This window comes from Meles meles, chromosome 11 (assembly GCF_922984935.1).
Source record: "Meles meles chromosome 11, mMelMel3.1 paternal haplotype, whole genome shotgun sequence".
Lineage (NCBI taxonomy): Eukaryota > Metazoa > Chordata > Mammalia > Carnivora > Mustelidae > Meles > Meles meles.
In genome coordinates this window covers 28,085,740-28,104,122 of record NC_060076.1, presented here as the reverse complement: position 1 = coordinate 28,104,122, position 18,383 = coordinate 28,085,740, and the positions used below count along the sequence as shown (strand labels likewise).

Below are 18,383 nucleotides of genomic sequence, written 5' to 3'. Positions count from 1 at the left end.
GGTTTATATTAAAATACTGACAATTAAAGTATAAAGGAGAAAATAAAAATTATTCATAAAGTTAGGAACCAGAAATAACTATTGTAAATATTTCACACTCCTTTCCATGCACACACATACATATTATATATTTATCACCTATTTCTATTCACTTAAATTATGCAATGAGCATTTTCCTATAATAGTCAATGTTATTTGAAAACAATATTTTAATAGCTATATAATATTGTACCAGAAGGCGATTCCATAAATTATGCAATGATTAACTTACAATTGGGCATTTAAGTTGTTTCTAATTTTCTATATTTTAAGAACTCTGCAACGTTCATGCCTGTACATGAATCATTCTTCACATCTCCACATCTCTGGTGATTTTCTAAGAGTAGAATCCTAGGACAAAAATCATTAGGTTCAAGTGTAAGTTATATTTTGAAAGCTTTTGCCAGTTACTGTCCAGTTGCTTTTTGGGAAGGTGTTACTAATACGCAGTTGCACCAGAAATTTATATTGACAGGTAAAACATGACACATAATTAATAATTACTTTTCCTCATTAAATGTGAAGTTGGGATGTTTTCATAGTGCTTATTGCACCACTATTTTCTGTGATTTGCCTCTCTATGTCTTATTACCAGTTTTCTACTAGAGTATTGGTCTTCTTCATCTTCCTCTTTTGAATTAAAGGAGGAAATAGATTTTCTTTGTATCATAGATACTTTGGGATGCTCAGGAATGCCCCAATGGAAGAATTTGGGCTTTTTTTTTTTTTTTTTTTTACTTTGCAAGGTGGTTAGGCTATTGAGTCTGGACTCTAGTTCATGTCGCTTGTGGGAATGATTAAGGACACCTGGGTTAAACTTAAGACCACAAAGTTCATAATTATCATATTCTGCTCATGCTTTTTTAGCCTCTTTAGTGTTTTTGTCTTATTTTTGAAAAACTGAGGATTCCTGCTATGCTGATTTTGAATGCTGAAATCAAAAACACAAAATCTCTTTATCAGGAATTTAAGAAAATCAGATATACCACAAACAGTACTTAACAATCCAGAGCTCAAAACTTATGGTAGTTACTCGATGTTTAAAAAAAAAAAATGTAATGTGTCTTTCATTCCCAAAGTACTGTTTTGTAGCTAATCTTAAAAATGTTGAAGACAGAAAAAGATGGCAACAAAAGGAAGTAGAAATGACAGACTGAAGCATTATTTGAGATATGATGCTCAACATTGACAGAAATCACCAGAGGACATTCTCTCTCAAATATCCCTTTGTTGAAAGAGATGTTGAATATTTTCTATTGTAGGTTCTAAATTAAGTGACTAATTTTTAAAGTCTACGCATTACCTTGTTCCTTACACATAACAGAGAAATTTAGTTTTAACCCTGAATATAATCGACTCTCCTCATTTATAACACCTAGTTCTGCCCCGTGGGAAGACTAGCTACTCCTGTCAGTATACCACAAAGCTCCTGGGCTTACTGGGTGGGTCTCAGCACCCCCAGCACTTCCATGGGGTGGTCAGTGTGGGTGTTGACGGCACACACTTGTGAAGAATCACAACTTGTCATTGCTCATTCCTAGAAACTGCACAAATGCATCCTGGATGCATTCCTCCTTGAAGCTGAATAGGAATGTGTATAGGAGCTGCCTTCTGGGCAGACTGAAATGACATCTGAGTCTGTTCCAAAAGCACAAATGCATGGAGAGCCTGAGGGGACCTGAAATTTGGGAAAACTCTATTTAGAACTGAAGCATGTTGGAGGAAAATGGGTGACACCAAATTAGACTGTTTACTTCTTCTTTGGATCTTGGGCAGCAAAAATGTGCACCATGCCGTGGTCACTAGATACACAGATGAGGGGAAGCATCCTGACTGAAGCAAATGAGATAAATGTTTGCTGCTTGAGAGCCTCTTTGTGGTTCCAGAGTTCAATGCCCTGATGAGGCAGCAAATACTTTTCTAAGAGTCCCTTTTTCAGATTTCAATTTGTGTTCCCTACAGGCTGACAGCAATGTAGTTCAGGATGTCCTTCTATGCAGAAATGTCCATAGGCAGCTTCTCGGTGCCGGCCAAGTCCACAAACTGCACATGCCTAGCTGCATGCCCAAAAGGCCAAGAAAGAATTGCTACTATCACGATGCTAGACACAAAGGGTTAGGCAGGGTTATAGCATGCAACTGATAGGGTTTTTTATGCATGTAAACACTTTAATTATGGCATCCAAGATGACCATGATTCTATCTCATTTCAATGTGACCTCCTTAACTTTTGTAGAAAACTTTATTTATTTTTTAAAAGATTCATTTATTTTTAGAGAAAGAACACATGTGTGGGGAGTGGCAGAGGGGGAGGAGGAGGAAGAGAATCTGAAGCAGGCTCCCCACTGAATCTGGAGCTTGCATAGGCCTCAATCTCATGATCCCGAGATCATGACCTGAGCCAAAATCAAGAGTCAAACGCTCAACTGACTAAGCCACCAAGGTGCCCCACAAATTTTATTTTAATAACTCTTTTTTAGATTATTCAAGGTTATCATTTAATTGTAAGAGTATTTTGGCTTTTTTTCTACCAACAACTAAATCTAAAGAGTTGCAGTGAAATGCTCTTTGGAGGGACCTTGAGGTGGGGTCAGGCCGCCCTGGTGCCAGAAGTGCATGCACACCAGGGAGCCTTCTGGGCACCTAGTTTACCCACCTGGCAGTGCAATGAGCCATACAGGGCTTCATGCTTTTTATTACTACTGCTTTTATTTTATATATTATATAACAAAATATTATTGGCATGTTACATTTTTTTGAAAGATGATTGGGTTCAAGGCAATTCCAATGGGACTTTTGGCACATTATTAGAACGAAACAATTTTTGAGACCAGTGAAGGAAATGTTGAAAAGATGAAACAGAAGGGTGTGGCCTTAAAACAAAACATGGAGCACTTGGTGTGGTGCATAAACAATGAATCTTGGAACACTGAAAAAAATAAAATAAAATTTAAAACAGACTTTGTATAAAGTAGTAGCAACTGGTGTAATACAATATGAGCTTAGAAAGAAAGAGACAGGGGCGCCTGGGTGGCTCAGTGGGTTAAGGCCTCTGCCTTCGGCTCAGGTCATGATCTCAGGGTCCTGGGATCGAGCCCCGCATCGGGCTCTCTGCTCCGCGGTGAGCCTGCTTCCTCCTCTCTCTCTGCCTGCCTCTCTGCCTAGTTGTGATTTCTCTCTGTTAAAATAAATAAAATATTAAAAAAAATCAGAAAGAAAGAGACAATGGAAACCATAGAAAGTCAAGAAAAAGATCTATGTAAATATAAATAATTTAGAATACAATAAAGTCACTTGAGAAACACTTATAGGTGAAAGATCTATATCTGTGGAGAAAGATTAAATAACAAATGTTAGACTAATCATTGCACCAGAATAATGTCTACATTCTGAAAGTACTTGATATTTCCTTAAAAACCCACAAAAATTTTTTTGGAGAGAACTTTCCAACTAAATATGTTGCAAAATTCAGAAGCAATAAAAAGAGGTGACAGACCCGATTGCATAAAAAACACCCAGAATCAATTTAATAAAAAATAAAAAAGGGAAAAAATGTTTTTATAATAGTCATAATATACATAAAAGTTTCCTGAAAGTCAGTAAGAGAAATATAAAAAAATAGAGGAATGAGAATATCACAAAAAAGGTACATAAATGGTCAAAAAGAGGGAGAAAATTTTGCATAAATATAACAAAGATTTAATAGTCAAAATGTATATAACATTTCCTATGATTCAATAAGAAAAAGAAAAAAATAGAAAGATCTATAAATGGTCAACAGTCATAAAAATTTTAATCACAGTAGGAGCAAAACAAATGCAAAGAAACAAGTTTTCACCTATCAAACTGAACAAAGATTTTAAGGAATAAGAACAGCTAGTGTTTTCATGGACATCAACCTAGTCTGTTTAGGCTGCTATAACAAAACACCATAAACCGGCTGGCTTCAACCACAAACACTTATTGTCAGAACTCTAGAGGCTAGGATATCCAAGATCAGGTTGCTGGCAGATTTGGTGACTGGTGAGGACCTGCTAACCTGAAGACCTGATTTTTACATGGCCTTCTTATTGTGTCTTCACAGGTGAGAAAGGACAAGGGAGCGCTCTGGGGTCTCTTTTATATAGGAACTGTCTTATTTGTGAAAGGTCTATCCTCATGACCTAATCACCTCCCAAAAGCTCACCTCTAATTACCATCACACTGGGGATTAGGTTCCAACACAAATTTGGGTGTGAGTGGGAGTGATACAAACATTCAGTCTCACCACACCAGGAAGAAAACCATGGCCAGCTGAACTGGTTATACAAGGGAATACAGAATGGTAGTGAAAGAAGGTAGCTATACATCAGCTATAGCCACCAGCTACAGAGAAGACGACTACAAGAGTCAGGAGTATTCCTCCTTATTCTGTTAGGAAAAACACAATTTTTGGTGTGTATCAAGTATCTTTGTTTTCCTATTATTCCATTATCATGTAACATAAGATAGACTTATTGACTTTATATCATAGTATTTAAGTATTGTTAATTTTACATTATAGTATTTAAATTACATGGTATCAAGAAGAGTAAATATCACCCAAGGACTTTGTGTCCTCTTTTGGGGAAAGAGTTAGTGGGTTCTCAGTTAAAGGCAGGATAGCTGTATCATGTTAGGTGAAATTATAACCTCATTATTGTTTTTATTTGGAAATCAAGTGTAGTTTAATGAGAAGAAGATGAGTGCCAAACTGACAAGGAATGAATTTGTGATAGTTAAGTTTAAATTAAAAAAATTTTTTTAAGTAATCTCTACACCCAACGTGGGGCTCGAACTCACAACCCAAAGATGAAGAGCTGCATGATCCTCTGAGCTAGCCAGATGCCCCATGATAGTTAAATTTAAATGTCAACTTGACTGGATCAGGGGATGCCCAGATTATTTGATTAAACGTTATTTCTGGGTAAGGCTGGGAGGGTGTTTCAGGATGAGATTAGCATTTGAATTGTAGATATAATAAAGTAGATTGCCCCCTGTAAGGGGCATCATCTGATGTGGTGAGGGCCTACATAGAACAAAAAGACAGAAGAGGAAGAATTTGCCCCTTTTTTCTGCCTCATTGTTGGTGCTGAGACATTTCATCCCTTCTCCTGCGCTGGAATTTACATCATTGGTTCTCAAGCCTTAGATTCAGACTGAATTATACCATCGGCCTTGCAGGGTGTCCAGCAGTTAGATCGCAGACCGTGGAACTTCTCAGTTTCCATAATTGGGTGAGCTAATCCCTTATAATAAATCTCCTTTTATATCCTATTGGTTCTGTTTCTCTGGAGAACCCTAACTAATACAGACACCATAAATAGTCACTTTCTTGCACTGATGGTAAATTGCTACCATCTTTCTGGAAGGGAATTTGGGAGTGTGCTTCAAAAGCTTTAAAAATAAAGTCATGCGTTTTGACATAATTCCACATCTAGGAAGTTATCCAACAGTAATATCTATGGATAAATTTATAGATTTCTCCACATGAATAGATAATTCAGTGTAGTTTAGAAAACTAAAAAACTGGACACAACTTAAATATCAAATCATTGTGCATTTACCAAGGAAACGATTTCATCATTCAAAGCTACACTAGGAAGGTTATTTTTTAAGTGAACTGTACTCTTATATTCATCTTATGTAACATGAGGCTATAAAACAATGTGCTCATGATGCCATTTTTATACACCATTTTTTGACACTTACAAATCTGCATTCCTGCGGAGAATGGAGCTCTGTTTTAAAGTCAAGGGTGTGAAGAGGAGATAGTAATTGTGGGATTCCTATCAGAAATGAAAGCTGAGTCTATAAATGCCACTGGTTCTAATAGCTGTCTGAAAAGGTGTTAGAGAATAAAGGTCAGGAACTATATTTTAAATGCTATTTTAAAGCCTCAGAACTTCTGTCATTTACCCTTTACAGAAACTGCCTCGCTATTTCCCCATAGTAATCATTCCTTTATTTAATAATTATTTTTGAGCACCTAGTATGTGCCAGGCACTATTTTAGGTGCTAAGGTAGGAGCAATTAAGAAAACAGAAAAAGTCACTGCTTTCATGTTACTATGTACTCAGATTCACAGTAATAGACATAAAGCAATCAAATATATGTGTCAGTGGGTGATGAATGCGATGGAAAAATAAAAAGAAGAATGAAGAAATAGAGCATGTAGCCTCTTTGATTAGCTGACATCTGAACAAAGGCCCCAGGAAGCGAGGGAGTGGGCCATGCGGGCTTCCAAGGGAAAGGAGAACTGTGTAGGTAGAGACAAAGGTAAGGCCAGTGGCCCTGAGTCAGGAGTGTGCTTAGTGGCTAAGGAGCAGCCAGGAAATGAAAGAAGCTAGTGTGAAGTAAGGCAAAGGAAGAATGTAAGATATAAAATCAGAGGCAATCGGGGGCCAGGGAACATAGCGAGATGAGGGTTAGCAAGGAAATTCTTAAAATTATGGAAACTTATATCTGACTTCTACCAGAAAGCAAAGAGCTGGAGGCATTCTATACAACTTTTCAGTTAGTCTACCAAACAGGTGAACAAAACAGGGTCAATATTGGAGATCTATTGACAGGTATGAAAGGTATATGGAGGCAGCTTGCGGCTAAGAAGGTGGGGTTGGGGTTTCTTTGAAACCCAAAATGGTTCCAAAATAATTATGCATGGCACATGTTTTTAAATGAAAGTTTGTTTTTGAAAATCTGTTAGAAAATGTCAGTGGGTGTTCTCCCTGTGTAATCAAGCATGAAGAATGAATATCCTCCAGTTCACTTCTGTTTTTCTTGCAAAGAATATGCATTCAGAGGTTTGCTATAGAGAAAATGAGTAATTTGAATTTTTCTCCTGAACTCAGAAATGATCCAGATTATTTGGCAGTTTGACTTCTTCCAGTTTGCATTGCATTTGCATTTTAACACAATGTCAATAGACATAACTATCTTCTTTGAACATTTTATTCTTTTCCTTTACAGAGTAGTTATTCTGATCAGAGGATAAAATAACAACTTAAAATGAAGACTCTGATGGAAATCAGGCCAACCGATTGAAGGAAATTTAAAAAGAAATCTTACCTCAAGCTGTATGTGTAATAGCATGAAATGATACACTCCTGCTGTTTCAGAAAAGATGAATTACTATGAATGCTTCCTAAATAAGAGATGAAACTTCAAAATATTGGCATCTGAAAAAAAATAGAGCTTAACCAAGAAAGGAAGACCCCTGCTACATAGATGTACTACATTAGGCCCTTTTAACCATAAATGCCTTAAGAAGAGATTGTATATTTATTTGTGAATTCATAAAATATTATTGCGTGTATGTTCTGTTCCAGCAACTGTGCTAGGTACAAGATAACTTGAGGCAGTAGTGAAGGATGGTAAGGGAATTAACTATATTATATTTGTCATTTACCCGTTACAGAAATTGCCTCACTGTTTCCCCATAGTAATCATTCCTTTATTTAATAATTATTTTTGAGCACCTAGTATGTGGCAGGCACTATTTTAGGTGCTAAGGTAAAAGAAGCAAACATCCAGGGGTGGGGGAAGTTACTGTAGAAACACAGAAAAGACTGGAGAACTGGGAAAGGCTTCTTGAAAGAGATACTGCTTGGGAACCCAGAAAATCTGGATTGGAAGACGGTGCAGTAGGAAGACCTTGGGAAAGGGGTCAAGGACCTATAGCTTCCAGTCTGAACTCTGCTATTAACTAAACTTGTGGCTTGAAAGGTGACAGGAAGCAGGAACGAAGGGAAGAGAGAGGAAAAGCAAGGGAACTATGAGAGACTTTCCACAGGGAAAGACTGAGGGCCTTGAAGGGCGTGGCTGTTGCCCTTTGCCAGCTATGCTATGCCTGCGGTACCACTTACCCTGGGTTTTTTGCATTGAAGAGAAACAGTTGAGGACAATTTTAGTATCTCTCCTACACCTCCTTTACTGTCTGTGGACTTTTCCAGCTCCTCCATAACAATTTCTGAAAACTAAGATTGATCTACTGTATTGCTTTCCGGTGAGTGCTCCCAGAATCTCCTGCTTGATCGCTCAGGATCCTCATTAAAAAATACCGATCCTTAGGTCTTACTTCAGGGGGCTGAATCAGAATATCTGGGGCTAGAATCCGAATCTATATTTTAAGACCCTTATTAGGTGATTCTCATCCTTGCATACCCATTCCATCCTCCTCGCCATCCAAAGAAAGTGGTACCCACACATGTACCCCCAAAAAAGGACACTGTGGGGACTGAAACCTATGGCTCTAGACTCCCTGTTAGGATTGGCTTTCCACTCCATTGTGTAATTTTTCATTTCTGGCCCAACAATCTAAACCTATTTAGTATTTCTATAAATAAAATGGAGAAACTCCTAAGTTGTTAAGAAGCATAGTAGGAAATTAAGTTGTACACTGTGATAATTTGATTTTATCTTTGAGCAAAAATATTCATGGAAAAATACTGAAAGGAAATCCAACAAAATGTTAGTATTTTTGCCTTCATGGCATAGATTGCTGATTTTATTCATCTTTCTCTTTTCCCATAGTTTGTGTCCTAAAAAATATGTGCACATATTTTTAATTAAAAATAACACAGTATGGTTCGCCTCGCCTCCCATAAGAGACTATGGACTCTGAAAAACAACCTGAGGGTTTTGAAGGGTCAGGGGTGGGAGGTTGGGGCAACCTGAGGGTTTTGAAGGGTCAGGGGTGGGAGGTTGGGGGAACAGGTGGTGGGTAATGGGGAGGGCACGTTTTGCATGGAGCACTGGGTGTTGTGCAAAAAGAATGAATACTGTTACGCTGAAAAAATAAATAAAATGGAAAAAAAATAACACAATAACTTCATTTAACCAGGAATAAAATCAAAGCTGAAATGCATAAGGCTATAAGCAACCTTCAGAGAACTTTCAAAGCCCTTGACAACTTGTGTTTTCAAAATTTAACAGTTTTTGTTGGCTCTGGCCTCCCAGATGGTATGGATATGCTCAGTGATCTCTGACCTCATTTGATTTCTAAAAATGTCCTTTGATCATCAACTTTTGCCCTGCTTTTCCTGAAAAATTAAGTAGTCAGAAACTCTGACTCAGGAACACAAAGGATTTGGAAGGTTTCAATTTGGGGGATGAATAAAAATCATGGGGAGTAATATCTGTTCACTTCTAAAACCCTGTAAATCCTCTTTATGAGAAATTTAAAGGCAGGCTTGAAATTCTTGATCTAGGACTTAAAAGTTGATGAGGATAAAAAGAAATGCTTATATTCTCAAATAGAGATAAAACCAAAATTTTAAAAGATTGTGATTTGCTTTTGATGACTTTTTATTATGAACCAAGTGATTTTAATTTTTAAAATTTTGTGTAATATACTATTATATACAATTTAAAATTAAAAAATATGGGCGGGGGGGGTGGGAGGTTGAGGAACCAGGTGGTGGGTAATACGGAGGGCACGTACTATATGGAGTACTGGGTGTGGTGCAAAAACAATGAACACTGTGACGCTGAAAATAAACAAATAAAAAAAATATGAACTATCCACAGTCCTACTATACAGTAACATTACAGCATATTTTCTAGTTTATGAATAGGACTGGAATCATAGACTACATATAATTTGCATTCTTATAATTTTTGTGATATTTTAATATACATATTTCTGAGGTCACTAAGTAGGTTTTAGAAACATCAACGAACCAATTCCTAACACTAAGGTCATTACAGAACTGACTTATTTTAAGATTTTATTTATTTATTTATTTGTCACAGATTGAGAGAGAGCACAAGCAGGCAGAGTGGCAGGCAGAGGCAGAGAGAGAAGCAGGCTCCCTGCTGAGCAAGAAGCCAGATGCGGGACTCAATCCCAGGACCCAGGGATCATGACCTGAGCCCAAGGCAGTGGCTGAACCAGCTGAGCCACCCAGGTGTCCCAGAACTGATCTGTTTTCCTCAGATTATGTATCTGCCTCAAATTACTTAAAATAGGCTATTGGTATCAAGACATATTTGGATAGTCAGGAGGATCTTCATTCTATTTTCTGTTGTCCTATTATATAATTAGTTACACCTAGGTGAAATAGTAATAAGGGGCAGCATACGTTCAAGCAAAAAAACTTACTTTCAGTCCTCATCAAGACATATATCTCATGGATGGAGATTCATATAAAAAAGCTTATGATTAAATAATCAATATCAACTTCTTAAATAGGAAATATAACTTGTGATAACAGATGAATTTGACCAAATTTTTGTGAAAGTACTAATATGAGGATTCTTTCCACTCCTCTGTCCTATTTTAGAAGCTCCAGGCCCTCTAAGTCCTGTACAATGTAGAGAAAATAGATAGCCACAGACCTTGGAGAATCTTAGGAAACATTTATTGACATAAGCATTGAAATATTTCCAGATGGATCTGGACTCTGAATATCTGGATATTGATATATCACCTGGAGTCTTCCCTATTTATTTCTCAATAAATCAGGTGGCAGCCAAAGCTAGATAAGCCCTATACTCAAAGAAAGAGAAGGGTAACATATTCTTATATAAATGACATAGCAGGTAACTGCTGATACCACATGGAAAAACACTGGATAATAGAAAGCTCTATTAGTGCCTAATCTTGGAGACCAGGAGTAATATTCCCTGGAATCTTTTTTTTTGATCCCAGGAAATTCAAGTGTAGCTCCTCTGATCTTTCAGTAGGAAGATTATGTTCCTCCAATTTCAGTTAAAACCCTTACGAAAAATTCCCTAAGGGTTTTTCATATTAGAATTTCCTTTTTAGTTCCTATAGTGACACATGCTCTTTACATTTTTTTTTAAAGATTTTATTTATTTGACAGACAGAGATCACAAGTAGACAGAGAGGCAGGTAGAGAGAGAGAGAGAGCGAGGGAAGCAGGCTCCCCGCCGAGCAGAGAGCCCGATGCGGGACTCGATGCCAGGACCCTGAGATCATGACCTGAGCGGAAGGCAGCGGCTTAATCCACTGAGCCACCCAGGCGCCCTTAAATTGTCTTGTATCAATCACCAAGTAGTTCTTTTGGGGCTTGAGAAAAAATTCATTCATAAAACATGAAGAATGCAAAGTGGCTCTTTTCCTAACTCTGAATTCAGTTATATCATGTTGATACTTGAAACCAGCCACAGTGAGAGTATAGAAATCAACAAACACTTTAAGTCAGAACCCTCACCTCTAGCCCCATCAGCCTTGCTTGACCAGAGCACCACTGTCTATAGAGCTCCACAAATGACTAAAGCATGAGAAGTCTGACAATAATGTACTTCATGGCTCATTGAATGCGGGGCTAGATCTTTGGGTTGCTTTGTTGTTCTCCACCCCTGCCAGGCACACACGGAAGCAACCATGTCTAAGGGACCTGCAGTTGGCATTGATCTTGGCACCACCTACTCCTGCGTGGGTGTCTTCCAGCACGGGAAAGTGGAAATAATTGCCAATGATCAGGGAAACCGTACCACCCCAAGTTATGTCGCCTTCACGGACACCGAACGATTGATCGGTGATGCTGTGAAGAACCAAGTCGCGATGAACCCCACCAACACAGTTTTTGATGCCAAACGCCTGATTGGATGGAGATTTGATGATGCTGTTGTCCAGTCTGATATGAAGCACTGGCCTTTCATGGTGGTGAATGATGCTGGTAGGCCCAAGGTCCAAGTAGAATACAAGGGAGAGACAAAAAGCTTTTATCCAGAGGAGGTGTCTTCAATGGTTTTGACGAAAATGAAGGAAATCGCAGAGGCTTATCTTGGGAAGACGGTTACCAATGCAGTTGTCACAGTACCTGTGTACTTCAATGATTCTCAGCGTCAGGCCACCAAAGATGCTGGAACTATTGCTGGTCTCAATGTACTTCGAATCATCAATGAGCCAACTGCTGCTGCTATTGCTTATGGCTTAGACAAAAAAGTTGGAGCTGAAAGGAATGTGCTGATCTTTGACTTAGGAGGTGGCACTTTTGATGTGTCAATCCTTACTATTGAAGATGGTATCTTTGAGGTGAAGTCCACAGCTGGAGACACCCACTTAGGTGGAGAAGACTTTGAGAACCGAATGGTCAACCATTTTATTGCAGAGTTCAAGTGCAAACATAAGAAAGATATCAGTGAAAACAAGAGGGCAGTTCGTCGTCTCCGTACTGCTTGTGAACGTGCTAAGCGTACACTTTCTTCCAGCACCCAGGCCAGTATTGAGATTGATTCTCTGTATGAAGGAATCGACTTCTATACCTCTATCACTCGTGCCCGGTTTGAAGAATTAAATGCTGACCTGTTCCGTGGCACCCTGAACCCTGTAGAGAAAGCCCTTCGGGATGCCAAGTTAGACAAGTCTCAGATCCACGATATTGTCCTGGTGGGTGGTTCTACGTGTATCCCCAAGATTCAGAAACTTCTCCAAGATTTCTTCAATGGAAAAGAACTGAATAAGAGCATCAATCCTGATGAGGCTGTTGCTTATGGTGCAGCTGTCCAGGCAGCCATCCTTTCTGGAGACAAATCTGAAAATGTTCAAGATTTGCTGCTGTTGGATGTCACTCCACTTTCTCTTGGCATTGAAACTGCTGGAGGAGTCATGACTGTTCTCATCAAGCGTAATACTACCATTCCTACCAAACAGACACAGACCTTCACTACGTACTCTGACAACCAGCCTGGTGTGCTTATTCAGGTGTATGAAGGTGAGCATGCCATGACCAAGGACAACAACCTACTTGGAAAGTTTGAACTCACAGGCATACCTCCTGCCCCTCATGGTGTCCCTCAGATTAAGGTCACTTTTGATATTGATGCTAATGGTATCCTCAATGTCTCTGCTGTGGATAAGAGCACAGGAAAAGAGAGCAAGATTACCATCACTAATGACAAGGGCTGCTTGAGCAAGGAAGATATTGAGCGCATGGTCCAGGAAGCTGAGAAGTACAAAGCTGAAGATGAGAAACAGCGGGACAAGGTGTCTTCCAAGAATTCACTTGAGTCTTACGCATTCAACATGAAAGCAACTGTTGAAGATGAAAAACTTCAGGGCAAGATAAATGATGAAGACAAACAGAAAATTCTTGACAAGTGCAATGAAATCATCAACTAGCTTGATAAGAACCAGACTGCAGAGAAGGAAGAATTTGAACACCAGCAGAAAGAGTTGGAGAAAGTCTGCAACCCCATCATCACCAAGCTGTACCAGAGTGCAGGAGGCATGCCAGGAGGAATGCCTGGAGGCTTCCCTGGTGGTGGAGCTCCTCCCTCTGGTGGTGCCTCCTCTGGGCCCACCATTGAAGAGGTTGACTAAACCAACCTGAGAATAAATGGGTTGAGCATTGTTCCACACACAATATTCAAAGGACCCAAATTTGTAGCAAATTCCATGGCAGTTGTAACGTTGAGCTGTTACAGCAAAAACTGGGCATTCTTGATACTTGAATATGGAATATATGCACAGGGAAAGGAAATAAACATTGCACTTTATAAGCACTGTATTGTTAAGTGGAAAATGCAATGTCTTAAATAAAACTGTATTTAAAATTGGCACCAAAAAAAAAAATAATGTACTTCATGGCCCTGATTTCAATGTAGATATCATTAATTGGCTCTTGCTGGCTGTACTAGACACAATGGTATAAGCTATTTGTAAAGAAAAATGAGAAGCAAGTTTCCCATTTAGGAGCATTCCAAAGTGACCCAAAGAATAAATTATAGAAAACTTTCTTCTTCCTTCAGTTCAAAGAAGAAAGAAGACAACAAAGATGAAGAATGAACAGGAGGAAGTAGAGGAGAAGGTAAAAGAGAAAAGAAGGAAAAGAAAACAAAAAATGGGGATGAAAAAAAGGCTTGTCAAAAATCCTGCCTTTTCATAGAGGCCAGAATGCACAGTCATTATTCACCCTTTGTTTCAAAAGCACTTTTACTGTGGATTTTATTTTTCCTTTTCTTTCTTTCTTTCTTCCTTCCTTTCTTTCTTTCTTTTAAAATAGCAATATTAGAATACCCTACAACATGCCCTATCAGTACAGGAATATTCTGGACCATGCTTTGTTCCTGCCCTTCACAATCAAGACTGTTCATTCTGAGGGCCCTACTCCATTAATGAATCATGGTCTTTTTCTGAGGTTCAATGACACAAATAAAGGATCCTCAGATGTGACCGAACCAGTCACAGGAAAAACAACACTGGACAAAAGACATTGAACTTGAGTCATTGCTTTTGGAGAGAGCCAAGGGCTTAGATCAGACTCATTATGAAGTTGCCTTTCAGAAAATTAAATTTCTTATTAAACTGCTAACTTGACTCTAATTTCTCAAAGACTCTTATTTTAGTTCATCTTAGTTTAATACTAGTCAAATACATCACTTAAAATTTACTCTATTGAGACTTTCTGAATATCAGATATATAGCCAAATGAGATATCAAAATGTCTCATACAGGCAGTTCAGATGAGATGGTTTCATAAATTACATCAATGGTACAGCATATATTCTATAATCTCAAGACACAGAATAATTTCCATAAGTCCAGTATACTTCTAAGTGTTGTTGGTGTCACCATGAATCACAACAAAAAAGAAGGTGAAGGTGAAACACAGGTACAGTAATTTGCAGTTTGCACCATATTTCAGGTGCATTTCTGCCTTGACATTAAATTCAGACAAGCAACAATAAGTAATTCTCAGTTACCTTTTGTGATATCACAGAGATTTTTCTAATAAAATGCAGAAGCAGAAAACACAAAATGTAAGTCCCAAGTCAGGCAAGGATTTTGTTCTATTTTATTCATGAACACCAGATATTTCTACTGTTTAAGAAAGTTACTTGGGAGACTGGGCCACTCAATAAATACTTGTGGACTGAATGAGTTAATGAATGCAAATTTCAGATGGTAACTTTACAATTTTTTTAGAGTTTTCATTCAGTTTGATTGAATCTGCCAATGGTTGTAGTTTCCTTTTTATTTTCCATGGTAACTATATATGTCTGCCACAGAGAAGTAAAGGAACTCCAGTCACAATTCATGTTTTAGAATTCTACAAATTAACTTTATTTTCATAGAAACCTCATCTAAATTAAGTTAGTCATGTCAGAAAATCCCTTAGCTAAGGAATATATGCAACAGAAATTATAACAAGAGTCCAATTTATATTTATAATCTTGCTTGTTAAAATATTTATTGTTATTTATTTCCATTACTTATTTTCCCCATTCACAAAAGCACAATGAAAATAAACAAATGCCAACAACTAAAAACTGATTTTCTGTTAAATGAGACAGGAAGCCATCAAAATCCTAGAGGGGAACACAGGCCAGCAACCGCTTTGACCTCAGCCAGAGGAAATTCTTACTAGACATGTCACCAGAGGCAAGAGAAACAAAAATGAACTATTGGGGCTTCATCGAGATAAAAAGCTGCTGCACAGTGAAGGAAACAATCAACAAAACTCAAAGGATTAGTATCCAAAATCTATAAAGAACTTATCAAACTCAACACTTAAAAAACAAATAATCTAGTTAAGAAATGGCAGAAGACATGAATAGACACCTTTCCAAAGAAGACATCTAAATGGCTAACAGACACATAAAAAGATGTGCAACATAATTCATCAGGGAAATATACCTCAAAACCATGGTGAGATATCACCTTATGCCAGACACAATGGCTAAAATTAACAACACAAGAAACAATGGGTGTTGGTGAGGATGTGGAAAAATGGCAGACCTCTTGCACTGTTAGTAGGTGGGAAAACAAACTGGTGCTGAGGGTTTTGGAGGGGAGGGGGTGGGGGTTGGGTAAGCCTGGTGGTGGGTATTATGGAGGGCACCTATTGCATGGAGCACTGGGTGTGGTGCATGAATAATGAATGCTGGAACACTGGAAAGAAATGAAATAAAATAAAATGAAAAAAAAAAATAGAACTACCCCATGACCCAGCAAATGTACTATTAGGCATTTACCCAAAGGCTACAAAAATACATATTTAAAGGCATAGATGCATCCTTTATTTACAGTAGCATTATCAACAATAGCCAAACTATGGAAAGAACCCAAACATCCATTGACTGATGAATGGATAAAGAAGTGGCATATATATATATATATATATATATATATATATATATATATATATATATACACACACACAGAGACACACACACACACACATATATATATAACCTATATTACTCAGCCACCAAAAAGAATGAAGTCTTGCCATTTGCAATGACATAGATGAAGCTAAAGTGTATTTTGCTAAGTGAAATAAGCCAGAGAAGGAGAAATAACATATGACTTCACTCATATGTGAAATTTAAGAAACAAAACGGATGAACATATTGGAAGAGGAAAAAAAAGAGAGAGGGAATCAAACCATATGAGACTCTTAAAAATAGAACAAAGAGAGGCTTGATGGAGGGAGGGAGATGGAGGATGAGTTAGATGGGTGTTGTGTATTAAAGAGGGCATTAGGGGACGCCTGGGTGGCTCAGTTGGTTAAGTGGCTGCCTTTGGCTCAGGTCATGATCCCAGCATCCTGGGATCGAGTCCCACATCTGGCTCCTTGCTCAGCAGGGAGCCTGCTTTGCCCTCTGCCTCTGCCTGCAACTCTGTCTGCCTGTGCTAGCTCTCTCTCTCTAATAAATAAATAAAATCTTTAAAAAAAAATAAAGAGGGCATTAGTTGTGATGAGCACTGGGTATTATATGTAAATGATGAATCACTGAATTCTCCTCCTGAAACCAATATTGTGTGTGACTAGAATTTAAATAAAAATTAAAGAACAAAACAAACAAACAAAAACAAAGGGAATGTCTCATACTCTTTTGTTAACTAAGCACCTAAACTCTGTTTTTTTTTCTAGCAATCTCAAGCACCTGTGGAACCACCTGGACACAAAGGAACACTCATTTATTAAGGCCATTTCTAAAAAGAAGAAAAAATACCATATCCACATCTGGTAGTCTATTAGAAAATGTATTATGGTTGAAAATAGTTAATGAACACTCTCGGAACATGTATATTTAAGGAGAATCAACTTAATTATCTTTGTATAACTTAATTATACAGTTAATTAATGTTAATCAGTCAATGAAGTATTTATAATTAACTGCACATACTTGCTATTATATACCACTACACCTAGAGATCTCTTTTAAACTAAGTCTGCCTATAGATGTCTATAAATGAAAATATGTAAAAAAATTATCTGTAGTGGTAATTTTTTCCCATTTTATTTATTTTTTTCAGCATAACAGTATTCATTGTTTTTGCACAACACCCAGTGCTCCATGCAAAACGTGCCCTCCCTATTACCCACCACCTGTTCCCCCAACCTCCCACCCCTGACCCTTCAAAACCCTCAGGTTGTTTTTCAGAGTCCATAGTCTCTTATGGTTCGCCTCCCCTCCCCAATGTCCATAGCCCCCTCCCCCTCTCCCAATCCCACCTCCCCCCAGCAACCCCCAGTTTGTTTTGTGAGATTAAGAGTCATTTATGGTTTGTCTCCCTCCCAATCCCATCTTGTTTCATTTATTCTTCTCCTATCCCCCTAACCCCCCATGTTGCATCTCCACGTCCTCATATATATCAGGGAGATCATATGATAGTTGTCTTTCTCCGATTGACTTATTTCACTAAGCATGATACCCTCTAGTTCCATCCACGTCATCGCAAATGGCAAGATTTCATTTCTTTTGATGGCTGCATAGTATTCCATTGTGTATATATACCACCTCTTCTTTATCCATTCATCTGTTGATGGACATCTAGGTTCTTTCCATAGTTTGGCTATTGTAGACATTGCTGCTATAAACATTTGGGTACACGTGCCCCTTCGGATCACTACGTCTGTATCTTTAGGGTAAATACCCAGTAGTGCAATTGCTGGGTCATAGGGTAGTTCTATTTTCAACATTTTGAGGAATCTCCATGCTGTTTTCCAGAGTGGTTGCACCAGCTTGCATTCCCACCAACAGTGTAGGACGGTTCCCCTTTCTCCGCATCCTCGCCAGCATCTGTCATTTCCTGACTTGTTAATTTTAGCCATTCTGACTGGTGTGAGGTGATATCTCATTGTGGTTTTGATTTGTATTTCCCTGATGCCGAGTAACGTGGAGCACTTTTTCATGTGTCTGTTGGCCATCTGGATGTCTTCTTTGCAGAAATGTCTGTTCATGTCCTCTGCCCATTTCTTGATTGGATTGTTTGTTCTTTGGGTGTTGAGTTTGCAAAGTTCCTTATAGATTTTAGATATTAGCCCTTTATCTGATATGTCGTTTGCAAATATCTTCTCCCATTCTGTCAGTTGTCTTTTGGTTTTGTTAACTGTTTCCTTTGCTGTG

At 38.2% G+C, this 18,383-nt stretch overlaps 1 protein-coding gene and 1 pseudogene across 1 annotated transcript; one reads left to right on the top strand and one right to left on the bottom strand.

Annotated features, from left to right (window-relative positions):
• Window positions 1-1,553: 1,553 nt before the first annotated feature.
• Window positions 1,554-8,017, bottom strand: LOC123952558 (annotated as a pseudogene).
• A 3,318-nt stretch (window positions 8,018-11,335) lies between these two features.
• LOC123953550 (heat shock cognate 71 kDa protein-like) lies at window positions 11,336-13,413 on the top strand. Its single transcript, XM_046023915.1, has one exon. The coding sequence runs from the start codon at window positions 11,407-11,409 to the stop codon at window positions 13,144-13,146; it is 1,740 nt and encodes a 579-aa protein (XP_045879871.1). The 5' UTR covers window positions 11,336-11,406; the 3' UTR covers window positions 13,147-13,413.
• The last annotated feature ends 4,970 nt before the right edge of the window (window positions 13,414-18,383 follow it).